The 14,830-nt window shown below is 35.0% G+C and overlaps 2 protein-coding genes, 1 non-coding gene and 1 pseudogene across 3 annotated transcripts; 1 reads left to right on the top strand and 3 right to left on the bottom strand.

Moving 5' to 3' along the window:
• Positions 1–23: 23 nt before the first annotated feature.
• LOC137739911 (DNA repair protein recA homolog 1, chloroplastic) lies at positions 24–6,550 on the bottom strand. Its single transcript, XM_068479658.2, has 13 exons — positions 6,182–6,550; positions 5,920–6,011; positions 5,767–5,842; positions 4,956–5,018; positions 4,708–4,837; positions 4,526–4,611; positions 4,319–4,444; positions 3,963–4,067; positions 3,771–3,827; positions 3,237–3,299; positions 3,081–3,157; positions 1,000–1,072; positions 24–538 (listed from the first exon to the last, which is right to left on the bottom strand). The coding sequence occupies exons 1-13, from the start codon at positions 6,416–6,418 to the stop codon at positions 431–433; spliced, it is 1,293 nt and encodes a 430-aa protein (XP_068335759.2). The 5' UTR covers positions 6,419–6,550; the 3' UTR covers positions 24–430.
• A 2,348-nt stretch (positions 6,551–8,898) lies between these two features.
• On the top strand, positions 8,899–13,111 carry LOC137740860 (isocitrate dehydrogenase [NADP]). The gene is made up of 16 exons (XM_068480666.2): positions 8,899–9,176; positions 9,891–9,934; positions 10,048–10,157; positions 10,283–10,320; positions 10,440–10,517; positions 10,596–10,649; positions 10,721–10,822; positions 10,969–11,060; positions 11,164–11,267; positions 11,374–11,442; positions 11,530–11,645; positions 11,741–11,775; positions 11,883–12,025; positions 12,128–12,250; positions 12,370–12,483; positions 12,747–13,111. The coding sequence occupies exons 1-15, from the start codon at positions 9,128–9,130 to the stop codon at positions 12,449–12,451; spliced, it is 1,239 nt and encodes a 412-aa protein (XP_068336767.2). The 5' UTR covers positions 8,899–9,127; the 3' UTR covers positions 12,452–12,483; positions 12,747–13,111.
• A 1,146-nt stretch (positions 13,112–14,257) lies between these two features.
• LOC137741219 (small nucleolar RNA Z103) lies at positions 14,258–14,360 on the bottom strand. Its single transcript, XR_011069249.2, has one exon. It is a non-coding gene; the product is annotated as a small nucleolar RNA Z103 (small nucleolar RNA).
• A 137-nt stretch (positions 14,361–14,497) lies between these two features.
• Positions 14,498–14,584, bottom strand: LOC137741220 (small nucleolar RNA Z103; annotated as a pseudogene).
• Positions 14,585–14,830: the final 246 nt, after the last annotated feature.

The following is a 14,830-nucleotide window of genomic DNA, read 5'->3' as shown; positions in this document are numbered from 1 at the left end:
AATGCTAATATACACGTTTGAAGTTGATGAACTGTATACTTGACAGACGATTTTTAGTTTGCATACAATATGGTAAGGTTTGAGTCATTACCAATGCCTAGTTCAAGTTAGGCATCAAAGAAATACAAATCAAGGGCATGCTTTGAACGGTAAAAGCGATACTTGATGAATGGTATCAGATCAACGACATAACAACTCAAATGGAAATAACCTAAGCCTGTTAGTTCGAAACAAAACCCATCACCAGCCCCACCACCTCTGGAACTGAACCAGGATCAGGCAGAAACTGATGTCAACTTGTCAAATATCCCCAGTCTTGCATTTGATGCGTAGAGTGGAGCAAACTGGTGCTGTTTCTTTGTGGTTTCCGTAACTTCTTTTGCCTTGATCCAGAACAGAAGACAGTGAAAACACTGAAATCCATTTCTCCTCATTGGATATCCTCGAAATCATGTTCATCCTGTTGGGCAAGTGACAAGTTACTTGTCTGAAATGAGCCTACTTGTCCAGTTCCATCTGTCATCATGGAGCGAACTATCTGCAAGCGCATTCAAGAATCGTTCAGTTTCTTAATAGCACATTCCATTTATCCCACTGTCAAAGAAAATTATGCAAAGCACACAAGAAGGCATTAAATTTTTTCATCAAAACAGATAAACATTGAGGTTTTGTACATTTACCCCTAGTGTCCCTCAAAACAGATAAATAACACCAACTTTCCTCAACAAATTTTCATGACCATATGAAAAATGTCGGACTGGATTATCATATTATGTTCATAATTCACAGTATTGACTGCATATGATAACCACATTTTCATTGTGCACATACTGAACGAAAATGAAGCAAAATATACCATCTATACAATGCAGGTAATCTTGACGACTCGAAATACACAATAAGAAACAATGTACTGACTAAGTTAAAAATAAATAAAATAAAATAAAAACTGGAGTGTAGCGTCAAGTTCCAATTAATATGCGAAAATAAAAAAATCACCTTCTCCATTTCATCAACAAGAAGAGGGTTCTCTCTCAAGTACTGCAATGCTTTATCTCTTCCTTGTCCTAACCTTTTTAAATAAGATATAAAAGCCAGTCATTAGCTGCAACAGTTTTTTAATTGAGAGAGAGAGAGAGAGAGAGTAACAGTTATAAACAAGAGAATTCTTGAGTTATTTGTAAGAAAATAAACCTTCCCCTTTCATCTCACCTAGGAGTTATTTGTAAGAATTCTTGAGAATTCTTGAGATAGAAAGAATAAAAGCCTAAAGTTAGCTGAGGAGGTAAACCTTCGCCTTTCATCTCACCTAGGAGTTAATCAAAATTTTAAGGGCAGCCCATTTAAGTAAACATCTTCACATTAGTGCTGGTTAATGAGAGTTACTTCGGGGACAAAGATAAATAAAATATACGTACTTTGCTCGTATGTTGATAATGCCGAACCCTCTGCCTCACTTTTGTGTACAAGACAATCATAAAATACTTTGCTTTTATGTTGATAATGTGAAAACCCATTTAGTTCAGGATTTAAATCTAGACAAGAGAGGCTGCAGTGATTTCAGAAGACTTTTCAAAACATCAAGGTGTGTGGCATTTCACGTGTTCATGGACTCAGCAAGGTCCAAGCTGGGAAATGGTTGAATGTTCCAAAGGATCTTATTGTTAAGTAAATAAGTGGAGGTTATTTAGTAGCCTGCTGATTTCATTACTTTTGGCAGTAGAATAAATAATGCATGTCCCTGGCCACCTTTTGGGAATTAAGACACTGCTCCCAGCTTATTATGTCTTCAAATGTGGCCCTGGAGAAAGGAATGGGCGTGAAAACGAATTTGAGGTTTAATAGCCTTTGCTCACCCCACATCAGTCTGTAACCATGAAATTGTAGCAAAAAGGGCTGATAGAACTATCTCCTACTCATGGATCTGCAACTTTTACTAGAAACAGTAGGGTAACTGGAAAATTTTGGGGATTGATAACAATATTGTGCTCTTTTGTTCCCAGAATCATTTGGGGCGTACAGATTTAGAGGGTCAGGGCTACTGAGGGTGGTTGCCAGTGTGGGTTAAATAAAGGAAATTGGGTTAGGCTGATCAGGCATGACAGAATCAGGGCAGGGCTGCTAGAGTTTAAAAGGAGGATCATTAAAAAGTTGTTGACATTGAAGTGACTGTAATTTGTTTTCCTACAAGAAACAAAAGAAGGAAGTCAAAAATAGAAGATTGATGGGAAGTGACGGGCAGCCTCAGTGTCAAACTTACCCTATTGCATCACGAGTCCATTGAGGTAGGACCCAGTACAATTTAGATAACATGTGGTTTCACCACAGATCTTTTAGCAATACCTTGAAGTTGGAGTACAGTTCAGGGTTGGGAAGGTTTAGTCTTTCTTTTTTTAAAATAATAAGGCGCCTCCCTCTTACTTTCATGTGAACTTAAACGGTGCCTGGCCTTATTTATTTGAGACCTGATAAAGCACAAAATGCTTCCTAAATGAGAAATGTCCACAGTTTCCCTTCTAATTAGCAATACCAATAATGCATCTCCTTAACTTTATTTACCAATCTACTAAGTACATCCATAATTAGTGTGAATTGGAAAGCTGAGAGTGGTTCTCCTTGTCTCAAACCCCTTAATGCACCAAACTTACTCCTCCACCTCCCGTTATTCAATACCCCCAAAACCTTTTCTCTCCAAAGTGAAATCTGTGTTCCCTTGGGGTTGCAAAGAATTGAGAAAAGTAAGCAAACTTATGCTGGTCTGATTTTGTGAACAATGTGCATGAACAGTGCATGATAAACATTGTTAAGAAAGAAGAAACAGGAAAAGTAAAACCTAGGAATACACGTCTTCCTTAAACAAAACATTCAATTTTAATAATCAAACTCTACTTGTCTATGGGTTTGCATACTCTTTTCTTTCCGAATATGAATAGTATTCTGAATGAGAGTCCTATTTGATCGAATATCCAAACTAAACTCAACAACCAAAATGAAGTCTACTGCATGAGTTTTTACGAATGCTCAACATATAACTACAAATTTAAGAATTAAAACCTGAAAATAGAAGTTCAAGTACAAACCTGTGGTCCCCATAGCTATACCAAGAACCCTTCCTCACTACTACATCCATTGCTTCAGCACAATCCAAGATGCAACCCTGAATGAAAGAATGAGTTAAAAGAGATTGTGGCTTCAACCTTTCGGGCTGGGAAGATCAAATATGTTGCAATACTCACCAATTTACTAGCTCCCTCTCCAAAAACAATTTCAAATTCAGCTTGTTTGTATGGCCTCGAAACCTACAACAACTTAGGATCAGGATCCTTTCACTTATAAAGCCATATTAATCAGAAATGTAATAAAGTTGTTGAAAATTAAATGAATGGATGTGATAAAGAGCAGTGCCAATAATTATGGAATACTGTCAAAACCTGGGAATCAGGAGGCAGTCAGCAAAAGTCCTCTTAAAATGTATGCAAATACGATAACAAAATCATATAGCCAACAAAGGATAGCATTTTCCATAAAATGCGAAGAATCAAAAGGGATAAATGGCTTTTGACAGAAAACTCGACTGAAAAATTAGACCAAATATATATATAAAAAAAAAAAAAAATCACATTTTCATACTTTAAACCAGTTATGAAGTTTCTAGTGAAACTGCAATAACTGCTTCAAGTAATCATAAAGATAACAACAGAAGTGTTCCTTCTATGCTTGGTGCACAAGCCTCACAGATGTAGACATGATTGTGATGTACTAAAAGTTACCTTACTCTTTACTACTCTTACACGAACCCGAACCCCAATTTCTTCATCTCCCTTTACCTGCTCAGTATAGAAGTATGTTCTATGAGAAACAATATAGAAACTCTGTTTGCTGATTTACACAGATAAATAGATATTATAATTAATCTATCAAATCGCTATTATGAATTGAGAAAAAGTGGCGATTGTGCTTACAGACTTTATCTTCCCTGTAGAACGTATTTCAAGCCGAACTGAGGCAAAGAATTTTAATGCAATTCCTCCAGATGTCACTTCTGGATTCCCATAATATACACCGATCTTGCAACATGGAGTCAGGCTATTAGTTGCTGGAAGTGAACTAATCGTGATTTAGGGGGAAAATAACTAATAAGAAAAATTGAGGAACAATTACAATCATATACATATGAAAAATTGTTGATTCAGACTCAGACGCTCAGCCCTAGGTACTCGATATCCAGGTATGCATCATCATAAATATTTGAAAACTTTAATGCTCAAGTATGTGCCATTCGGAAAAGAGAAGATGTGAACAAATTAATAGAAACTACCTTATATCTGATTTGATTTAAAAATATTAGTGTACATCCAGCTTTAGATGCATTTCCTGACATTTTGCGCAAAGCTTGGCTCATAAGACGTGCTTGCAAACCCATTTGCTGCATCCCTATCTCACCCTATACGTGGCAAGATTAGACAGTGAGATATGAAAAATTGCATATCGAACACTTATAATTACAATATAAAGAGAAGCTTACTTCAATCTCTGCTCGTGGAGTGAGTGCCGAGACAGAATCAACACAGATAAGATCAATGGCACCAGATCTGCACATACGATCTGCAACTGAGATGACAGAAATCAAATCATTATGTTAAGAATATACTAAATGTATACTTAGACATCCTGCTTATGACAGACTGAATAAGTTCAGAATAGTACTCTCAAGTGCCATTTCACCATGATCAGGCTGACAAACAATCAAATTTTCTACATCTACTCCCAATGCTCTTGAATATGCTGGATCAAAAGCATGTTCTGCATCAACAAGCATAGCATTTCCTCCAAGTTTCTGCATATTACCATTGAAAAGCTAAATGTTGGTCCAGTAAAGATCTAAATCCTTTGAAGCAGCCAGTATTCAGTTACTAGAAACTAAAGATTCCTGATGAAAGTTGAGGAAGCTATACCTGCACCTCTGCAATTGCATGGAGTGCTAGAGTGGTTTTTCCACTACTTTCTGGTCCAAATATCTAGAAACAATACAAAGATAAATAAGCATTTTGTGCAAGAACTACCTAATACAAATAAAGAAAGTGCAAACTGCTTCCTTGGGCCAACATGAATCCCGTTAATTACACTACTCCAATCACTCTAACAAAATGAAAGTCATTAGGAGAAATTTCCACATGTTTATAAAGCTTAAGTAGCATGTCAAATTCACCCACTGCATATCATTTGCACATAGTGCTTAAGCAATAATGTGATTGCATCTTTATTAAAAACTATAAGTAACCATGATGATTGCACATGCTGATAAAATAACCAAATTTTTGGCTCTAATACAAAAATGAAAATAAAACAAAATTAAAAATCCACAAGCAACAATGAAAACGCCAAATCCCCACACCACACCAAACTGGTGCAGAGTTTACTCCAAGTATGTAATAAAGCAATGCACAAAAATGCAATCAATCTATTACAATTACGAAGATTTCTTTAGATACTACATCTTTTACGAAACTTTCATTTGATACATCATCTATTACAAAGATTTCTTTTCCAATGAAACAACCTGTCTTTGGTCACAAAAAGTGAAAGGAAGGAGAAGCAGAAATTGGTTTTTGGGCCTAACAAAACCTCTCCACATTCAGAGCAGGGTGAAGGGAAACCATCGAAATTCCAATCCCAAACGGATGCAAGTGTAACTTAGCAAGCAAAATAAAGAAAAAGAGATAGACACAAAAGTAAAAGCAAGAAAGCATACAATGGGATACATACCTCCACAATTCTTCCTTTTGGAAGGCCACCACCTAAGGCAAGGTCTAATGTCAAGCAGCCACTGGGAAAAGTTTCACTGCAAAAATAAACAGACTTTTAAATAATCTACATTGACAGTTATATGATATGACAAGGAGACAGAGAAGCACATACACCAGAGCTCCACCGGCACTTCCTAATCTTGTAACACTTCCCTTCCCAAATGAGCTATTTATATCATTCATTGCCGCTTCCAGTGCTTTTTGCTGAAATAAAAAGCACTTTGGTAATCAGAATTTAACTACCTTCAGCTCAAAGTTTTAATCTTTCTGCGTTTGAGTTTGTGGGTAATCACTGGTAAAAACACTTTTTCTGCTTTTGGGAAGCAAACACGTAGATTGAGGCGAAAAGGCTAAAAGGGTTTTCGAAACCATACCCGGTCGATGAAACGGGGGTCGGAGTCGGCGGAAAGAGCGCCATTGACTTTGGCTTGGAGCTCGCAACGAACCCTTTTGATTGGCTTCACCGCCATGGAGTGTAGGTTGAAGCGCTGCGGGAGAGAAGAGTGGAAGAGTAGAGGAGAAGTTAAGCAGTGCGAGTGCGACTGTGGGCTTGAGAGGGTGGGCGAGTACCTCATGCTTCCTCCGCTGTTGCCCGTGAATGCTAAACCCATTACTAAACCTCTGATACAACCCAATTTTTGAGATGCAGCAGCACCCGAAACGAAATGTGAAAAGTGATAGAGAGAATATGAAGGAAAGGGAAGGCTCAAGCCCTCCGCACCAATGTGATGAGAAACTAATTGTTAGGCAAAAAATTAGCCAAATTGAGATGATAATTTAAATTTAGAAAAAAAAAATCTCAGATTAATATTCTATGTTTTTTTTTTTAGTAGTAACAATATATTTTACATTAAAAAAAAAAAGTTCGGCTAAGTCACATAGGTAATTTAATTAGGTATCGAATTAGTCATCTACGAGATTCGAACTACCAGACATTAATATTCTATGTTGGTTTCAAATTTTACAATTTTTTGTAAGGTAAAAGAAAATTAATTTAGAAAGAAGCCTCTAAAACACCCGAGAATTCTAAAATCATACAACAACGCATTTCTAGTTTGATAGGGAATACAACACAACCATGATAAATATACATATTGTCGCAGTTATGTCCTATAGAGGGGTAATGGCATCAACAATGAAACTTCATAGTCCCACTCCACCAAATCAAAAGAGGAAGCCAATCATTTTATGTCCTCCACAAAAGTTCTAATTGTCCAAGGAACCTCGCACCAACATCAATAACAACTTTCGAGTCACCTTCAACAATGATCTTCCTGAGTCTGCATTGTTTTGCAAAATTTAAGGCATCTTGAAGATCAGTTGCTTGGCCCAGAGTGACAGTACTATGTCCCAGACAGCGAGAATAAGCTATTACAAAAGTTGAAGTTCATAATTAGGGAATTTCAAAAAAAAAAAAAATACAACAGTTGATATGAAGGTATATATTAAGAACTCATTTGGAAATGTTTTTAAAATGGCTGAAAGAGTTTTTGGTGAAAATGTTTTTTGAATCAATTCTGAGTAAAAATGTAAGTAAATTTTGGAAAAGCATTTAAATGCTTCTTGGAAAAAGCACATAACTAATATTTTTTTGCAAAAACACTTCAAGATCTTTTGAAACCTAAATTTTTTTTGGAGAAATTAGGTTCTCATCCTTCATTTTACTACTTTATTGATTAAAATCCTATTCCTTTTCAATTTTTGATCAAGGTCCTTGAGTATTAATAGCATCATTAATTATTTCAATAATAAAATATTTTTTATTTCTAAATATATTCATTTAATGTTAAAAATGTTACATTTAGTATATTTATAGGGAATTGTTATTAGCACTCCAAAAATCTCATTTGGCACTCCAAACTTTCTATAATTAAAAAGAAAAATACATTTGTGAGAAGTGTAAAATGAGATTTTTGGAGTAGTAATAACAGTTCCCTATTTATATTTATGACTAAATTTTTTATCATATATTTTTAGTTTTAGTTTTTTATTTGTAATTCTTTTTTAAATTGTACCAATTTTCTTTTCAGTTTTAATTTGTACCCATATATTAATTTCTTTTTGTGCCCATATTTTTTAAAGTTTGTTTGTATTTGTACCCATATATATTTTTTATTTGTACTTTTTATTTTGCTAAATGTACCCATGCTAGTTATATGTACCCATTCATGTAAAACTTTTTAATGTTAAAATGTACTCATTCTTAAATATACCAATTTGTTATATGTAAAATGTACCCTTTTTTTATATAAAATTTATTCAACTTTTTTCTAATCCATTTTTAAACTTATATGGGTACATTCTCTTTTTTCTTTTCTTTTTTTTTTTTTAATTTAAAATGTATCTGTGTCAAGTTTAATCAAAGAAATTTACTAATGTTATTAAGCCTAAATCTTTTTTTTTTTTTTTTTTTGTGATTTTGAAGAATGTACCCATGTTTTGATTAAGTTTTTTTGTTAATTTTGATGAATGTACCCATGTTTATATACACACACAATAGTATATTTATATTTTAATATTTTTAATCCCACAAATTATGATTTTTTTATTTAAATTAAAAAAAACTAAAATTTCTAATTTTTAATTTAAAAAATATAGTAACGTACATAGAAATAAAAACTTCAGAGACCTCGATCAAAAATTAAAAACCAACAAGATTTCAATCAAAGAATATTCAAAGCTAAGGACCGCATCCAAAGTCCCCCATTTTTTTCCTTTAAAAACACTTTCAATCATTGTAAAAACTATTTGAATCGACCCTCAATAGGTGTTAAAAATTACAAAATAATAAGACTTTAGTGAAAACAATATTGATGACCAAAGAACGTATTAAAAATCTCTCTTTTTAATTTTGTGATATAGTGTCATTGTGCGCAAAAAGGCGGTAGGTGGATCAGCCCCTATCACCAAATCACCGAAAGAAAAACTATGCATTTTTGTTCACCATTATTTAGTGTAATGTTTACTCATTATCATATTTATTATCATTAGATAAGTTTGAATTTTAAGAATTGTGCCTATCTACTACACGAATCTTGAAATTTAAACTCATCTAACATTAATAAATAAAATGATGAGCAAAAATGCCCTCAAAGAAAAATAATAATAAATGAGAAGAAAAACAAAAGTTCTCCGTTGAACATTGGTTCACAACTCCCAGTATAAATGCAAAGAACAAGAGTGAGTGTGTGTCGTGTGCATCTTCCTTTAATATTTTGCCTGCCTCTCACCGTTGAAGAGTCGCCGATTCCATTCCCTTCGTATCTACATATCTACCCTTCCAATTCCAAGCAATCACTCCCAGACGAACACAAGCACCAATGGCTTTCCAAAAGATCAAGGTCGCCAACCCCATCGTCGAGATGGACGGTGAGATCCCTCTTCCATCTATATATATATTTTTCCTCCGATCTGATTGTTTCCATCGCCGATTATCTCAACTTATTCATCTGCTTGTTGTGTCTCGTTTTGGTTTTATCCCTTGACTCATTGAGCTGAATTTGTGACGTCCACCAAATGTTTGTTTGCTTTTGTCTTCCGGAAAGGTGCTGCCTTTTATTTTTGTGTTCTCTTTTTTCCATTGTTGATCGAGTAAAAAGTTGGTAGAAAGAAAACCCACTTGCCTGAAATGATTTGTTTTCCCCAAAAAATATAAAATTGAATAAATACGACTGTCTAACTTGTTACTGATGATCTGTACAAAAAATAATCTTGATCTCAATTGGGAAAATTGTTTGATGAATTTTTTATCGTATATTATAATTAAATTGTGTTTCATCTATATGTTACGGGCCTCTTAAGAATTGAACCGTGATGAATCGATGATTTTTTCAAAGAAAGGATGTTAAAAGTTTGAGGCATAAAATGTTTGGACAGAAGTGTTCGGTCAGAACTCACCAAGATGTTCTTTTTAACTCATGAAAGTGTGAAGAACTCGGAATGCACGGCACAGTCATACTCACACTGCATGGCACACTTGTTGATTTCAACTTTACGAAACTAATACGCTTGTGTACATGGGTCGAGACTCAGAAGAAATTTCACCGTACACTTGTTCATACTGTCTTTTGATATGTGGTACAGGGGACGAAATGACAAGGGTTTTCTGGAAATCCATCAAGGACAAGGTATCTACATCTTACTCTTAAGTGCTTCACTAATACTACTTTTTGTAACTACATGCTGTTGTGATCAAGATGGTGGTTGCTTATATGATTCTTTCTCTTTGTTGTATCTGCAGCTTATTTTGCCATTTGTGGAATTGGACATCAAATACTTTGACCTTGGTCTTCCTCATCGTGATGCCACTGATGACAAGGTTACTGTTGAAAGTGCCGAGGCTACTCTCAAGTACGTTTATCGCATCTCTACTTAAAGTTCTTAGAACAGATGAACAAGAAGCGATTATAGTATCTTTTTGCATGGAAATTTTATTTTGCTATTTCATTCCGCATCTCTAACACTTGGTATTTTAGGTACAATGTAGCGATCAAGTGTTCAACTATTACACCAGGTATACACTACTGAACAATTATACATGCATTTGTTTTCTAACTCTAGATCCTGTATTAATATTTTCATTCGTCGCCGAGAGATTGACAAAATTCATGATATTGTTGTTATAATTGACAGATGAGGCTCGTATGAAGGAGTTTAACTTGAAGAGTATGTGGAGGAGTCCTAATGGGACTATTAGGAATATTTTGAATGGTTAGTGAACTGTCAACTGTACGTTTTCATCTTTTGAACAATTTTCTTTTCAAATTACAATGATTGCTTTTTCTACAGGTACTGTTTTCAGAGAACCAATTATTTGCAAAAACATCCCTCGCCTTATCCCAGGTATTATAATGTCATATAGTGATTCTATAGTTTTGTCGGATTAGACCAATGCTTATTGTTTCTGTTTTCAGGCTGGACAAAGCCGATATGCATTGGAAGACATGCTTTTGGTGATCAGTATCGAGCAACTGATGCAGTCATTAAAGGACCTGGGAAACTGAAATTGGTGTTTGGTAAACTTTTATCTATACTTTGATAGTATTAGATTTGTGTACAGCACTGTAGTTTTGTAGGATTATACATGCAGAGTTTCTCTTGATAAGTGAAAGTTCTTAAATTCCTTTAGTTTTTGGTCTTATTACATGATAAATGCTTGCAGTGCCAGAAGGAAAGGATGAGAAGACAGAGCTAGAGGTTTACAACTTTACAGGGGAGGGGGGAGTTGCATTGGCCATGTATAACACTGATGAGGTTTAATTTGTTACTCCTTTCGTGTTTCTGTTGAAAGAATTTCTTGATTGCTGTGAGTCACTGGGTTTGTCCCTTATATTGTATATCTGTCTTGGGTATGCAGTCCATCTGTGCTTTTGCAGGGGCTTCCATGACCACAGCTTATGAGAAAAAGTGGCCTCTTTATCTTAGCACAAAAAATACTATACTGAAGAAGTATGATGGAAGGTACGCAGATTCCTAATTTCCCTGTTTTGACAAACAAAAAGAGGATTTGACATTTGTACTTATCATTATCTTACCTATCTGTATTTTTGTTTGTTCATGATATAAGATTCAAGGACATATTTCAAGAAGTTTATGAAGCTAACTGGAAATCAAAGTTTGAAGCTGCTGGCATATGGTAAGGAGTCAGGACGGCGATTTTATTTCATAGAATGGATCCTGAGGTTAATGGTGTTTTACTGATTATATACTATTGGATTGGAAGGTATGAGCATCGTCTCATTGATGATATGGTGGCTTATGCACTTAAAAGTGATGGTGGGTATGTTTGGGCATGCAAGAATTATGATGGAGATGTGCAAAGTGATATGTTAGCTCAAGGTTCGTACAACTGCCCGTTTGCTAATTTTTGTTTCGTCTCATCAATGATTTGCATACTGAGCAATTGCAGTTTTTAACTCGTGGTTCTATTGTAGGGTTTGGATCTCTTGGATTGATGACATCAGTACTGGTATGTTATACCTGTTTCATGTGTATTTGCACTTATCCCTGCATCCCTCACTCCCTAATTTGTGTGAATCCTTGTCCGTGACTTACTGGAGTATTTCATGGGTACAGGTGTGCCCAGATGGAAAGACTATAGAAGCTGAAGCTGCCCACGGTACAGTTACTCGGCATTACAGGGTTCACCAGAAGGGAGGTGAAACGAGTACAAATAGCATAGCTTCTATCTTTGCTTGGACAAGAGGCCTAGCACACAGGTATATTAGAAAGATTGTTTTCCAAGTTAGCGCTCCTCTTTGATATCTTAATGTTCCTTGAAAACGTCAGTAGATCTGAATTTGAATGTGTCTTGGTAATAGGGCGAAGTTGGATGACAATGCGAGACTTTTGGAGTTCACTCAAAAACTCGAGGAAGCTTGTATTGGAACCGTGGAATCGGGGAAAATGACCAAGGATCTTGCACTAATTCTTCACGGATCCAAGTAAGTATTTGAAGTTTATTTTATCTTTATAATTTGTCTCTCTGCAAGTGTGAGTTGTGTTTTCTTGTGCCTCTATTTGAGCAGTGAGTTTATTTAAAACATGCTTTCGTCTGCTGCAGGCTGGCTAGGAACCACTACTTGAATACTGAAGAGTTCATTGATGCTGTGGCCGAGGAACTGAAAGCTAAGCTTGCTTGCTAGGAACCACTGCAGTTTCCAGACTTGCTTTGGAGGTGAGTTCCATCTTGTTTTCCACCGTTTCTAGAATTTTCATCACAATCTTATTGAAAGTAATGTGACCTAATGCCTGTTTGTAGGGGAATTTCTAAACACAACATAAATTTCTTGCTTCATTTTCTTGTGATTCCCGTGTTTTCTTGAGAAATTATTCTACCCTCTCCTCTCTATTTTTTGGTTTTATTGAAATAGTTTTCTCATTTAGCGCAAACGTTTTCTTTTATTTTTTGAAGTTAATGACTTCTAGGTTGTGTTTCAGGGATAGGCAACTGTGGACTACTGTATTTTGAAATAAGGCAGGGGGGCGGAAAAAGGGGAAGGCTCCGAAGGGCGGACAAAGGGAAGGCAGGAAGGGTAGAAAAGGCGAAGACAAGGGTGGCGGAAACTTCCCCCTCTGGTGTTATGTTAGTGTTGTTAACTCATCTGTTTCTTGTGTGTGTTAGTTTCTTGTGCACCATTTGGATTCTCGGCTCTTATTGATTTGCTTGTTCTTTCCTCCTCGTCGGTTGCTAGCTTTGGCAATTTTCCTTCTTCATGACTCACCTCAAATTTTATGACTCCTCTCTTTATAGAAGAACATTTTAATTTCATACGCCAATGGGAAGCTAGCTTTTTGAATGGCAATAGTGGGTGAAGTGCATTATGTTCTTCATTGGCAAATGCATTTCAAAAAATAACGGCAGATGGTTCGTACCTGTTGATCTCTATCCACCAAGGACACGTCGATTTTCTCTTTTAAAATCCATTGAATCGCATTTGATTGAATACTCTTGAATTTAACTCTCGTGGAATCCTTCGAATTCCCAACTATGATAATTTCCTTTTTTTATGGGAAGACTATATTTGTTATTAGGGTCCCGTCCTTTTCAACAATGTTGAAGGGACTTTCAAAAGTGTTACTCTTAATGACTTTATGTCATTTCATGTTTTTTGACACAATGTTTTAATGATAAATAACAAACAGTCCCATTTTTTAGAAAGTCCTTTCAGCATGTCTCAGCCACCTTTGAGAAAAGGTTGGGAAGGTAACAAAAAAATGCGTCTTTTTTGGCTTTCATTCTTTGGCTTGCGAAGGAATTATAAATAGGAAAATTTTAACGAAAAATTTTCGGTATTATTTATTTTAACGAAAAAACATATTTTTATACGAAAAAGTCATACTATTTATTTTACTTTTTATTTTATTTTTATAATTAAAACTCAAAGTTTTTAAGATTTTTTCATTAATTTTTCTTATAAATAATGCATGGCGCCTCATGCTAATTGAGAGAGGACATCAAAGTGACGAAAAAATCCGTGTCATATAAGTTATATTGTACAAGGGATTGGATTAATGCAGCTAAATATTTAAAGAGTTTTAACGAAAAACCTACAGTAGTGTTCAATTTATCGAAAAACTACATTTTTACACTAAAAAAATCAAACATGATACTATTCATTTTATTCTTTATTTTATCCTTACCGTTAAAACTTAAAATTTTCAAACTATTTTCATTAACTTTCTAAATATTTAAACTCCCGCGAGAATAACCCAATAAAAAATAGAAAAAAGAAATTAATTTCTAGGAGATAATTCCTTCTAGTCTCAGTCCTTCGTTATGGACATCTTTTAAAGCCGAAAAATATGATTATTTGAACCAACAAAAACAGACAAAAATAATAAAATCATACACAAAAATGCATTGTATTTTATCGTACCAGCGAATTATCATAACAGAAACGTGTATAAAATCATAAAAAAATAAAAAAATTATAATATGGTGGAGAAAGATAGATCAGATGCACCTGGCTTGGTGTCTCTGTGGTATACAGAGATGTAAGTCGCTCAGTTATTTCAGCTTCGATCATTTGGGGAAATAATCATCACTTCCATCTTTTCTTTTTTTTCTTTTTTCAATAAGAAACTCATAAAATAACTAAATTAAACAAAACAAAACAAAAAAAGAAATTGAGAACAAAATAGATTTGAAAAAAAAAAAAAAAAAAAAAGTGGATTTTGGGGGAATTGGGAGAGATCAGAGTTCTGGCTTGGAAATTAAAATATAGCGCAAGTTTGAATCAGCTTCGATCATATGGGGAAAGTAGCATCACTTCAACTCCCAAATCTCCCTCCCACCAAAATAAACCCTAACTTGAACACGCAAAATAATCAAAGAACATAAACGCAGACCAAATGTGGGTTTAGCAGAAAAAGAACAGATACGGAGCCCCAAAATTAAAACCCGAAAAAGATACAGATACGCAAAATAATCAGGCATCCATCGTTACGAGGAAGGTGATGAGTCAGAGGCGGGGGTAGAGTGAGAGGGTCGGAGGAGGCGATTCAATTATATAGGCTCTCGT

Source organism: Pyrus communis, chromosome 9, assembly GCF_041283825.1.
Source record: "Pyrus communis isolate YQ-2024b chromosome 9, ASM4128382v1, whole genome shotgun sequence".
NCBI lineage: Eukaryota > Viridiplantae > Streptophyta > Magnoliopsida > Rosales > Rosaceae > Pyrus > Pyrus communis.
The sequence above is the reverse complement of the archived record's forward strand: the minus strand, read 5'-3'. Positions and strand labels throughout refer to the sequence as shown.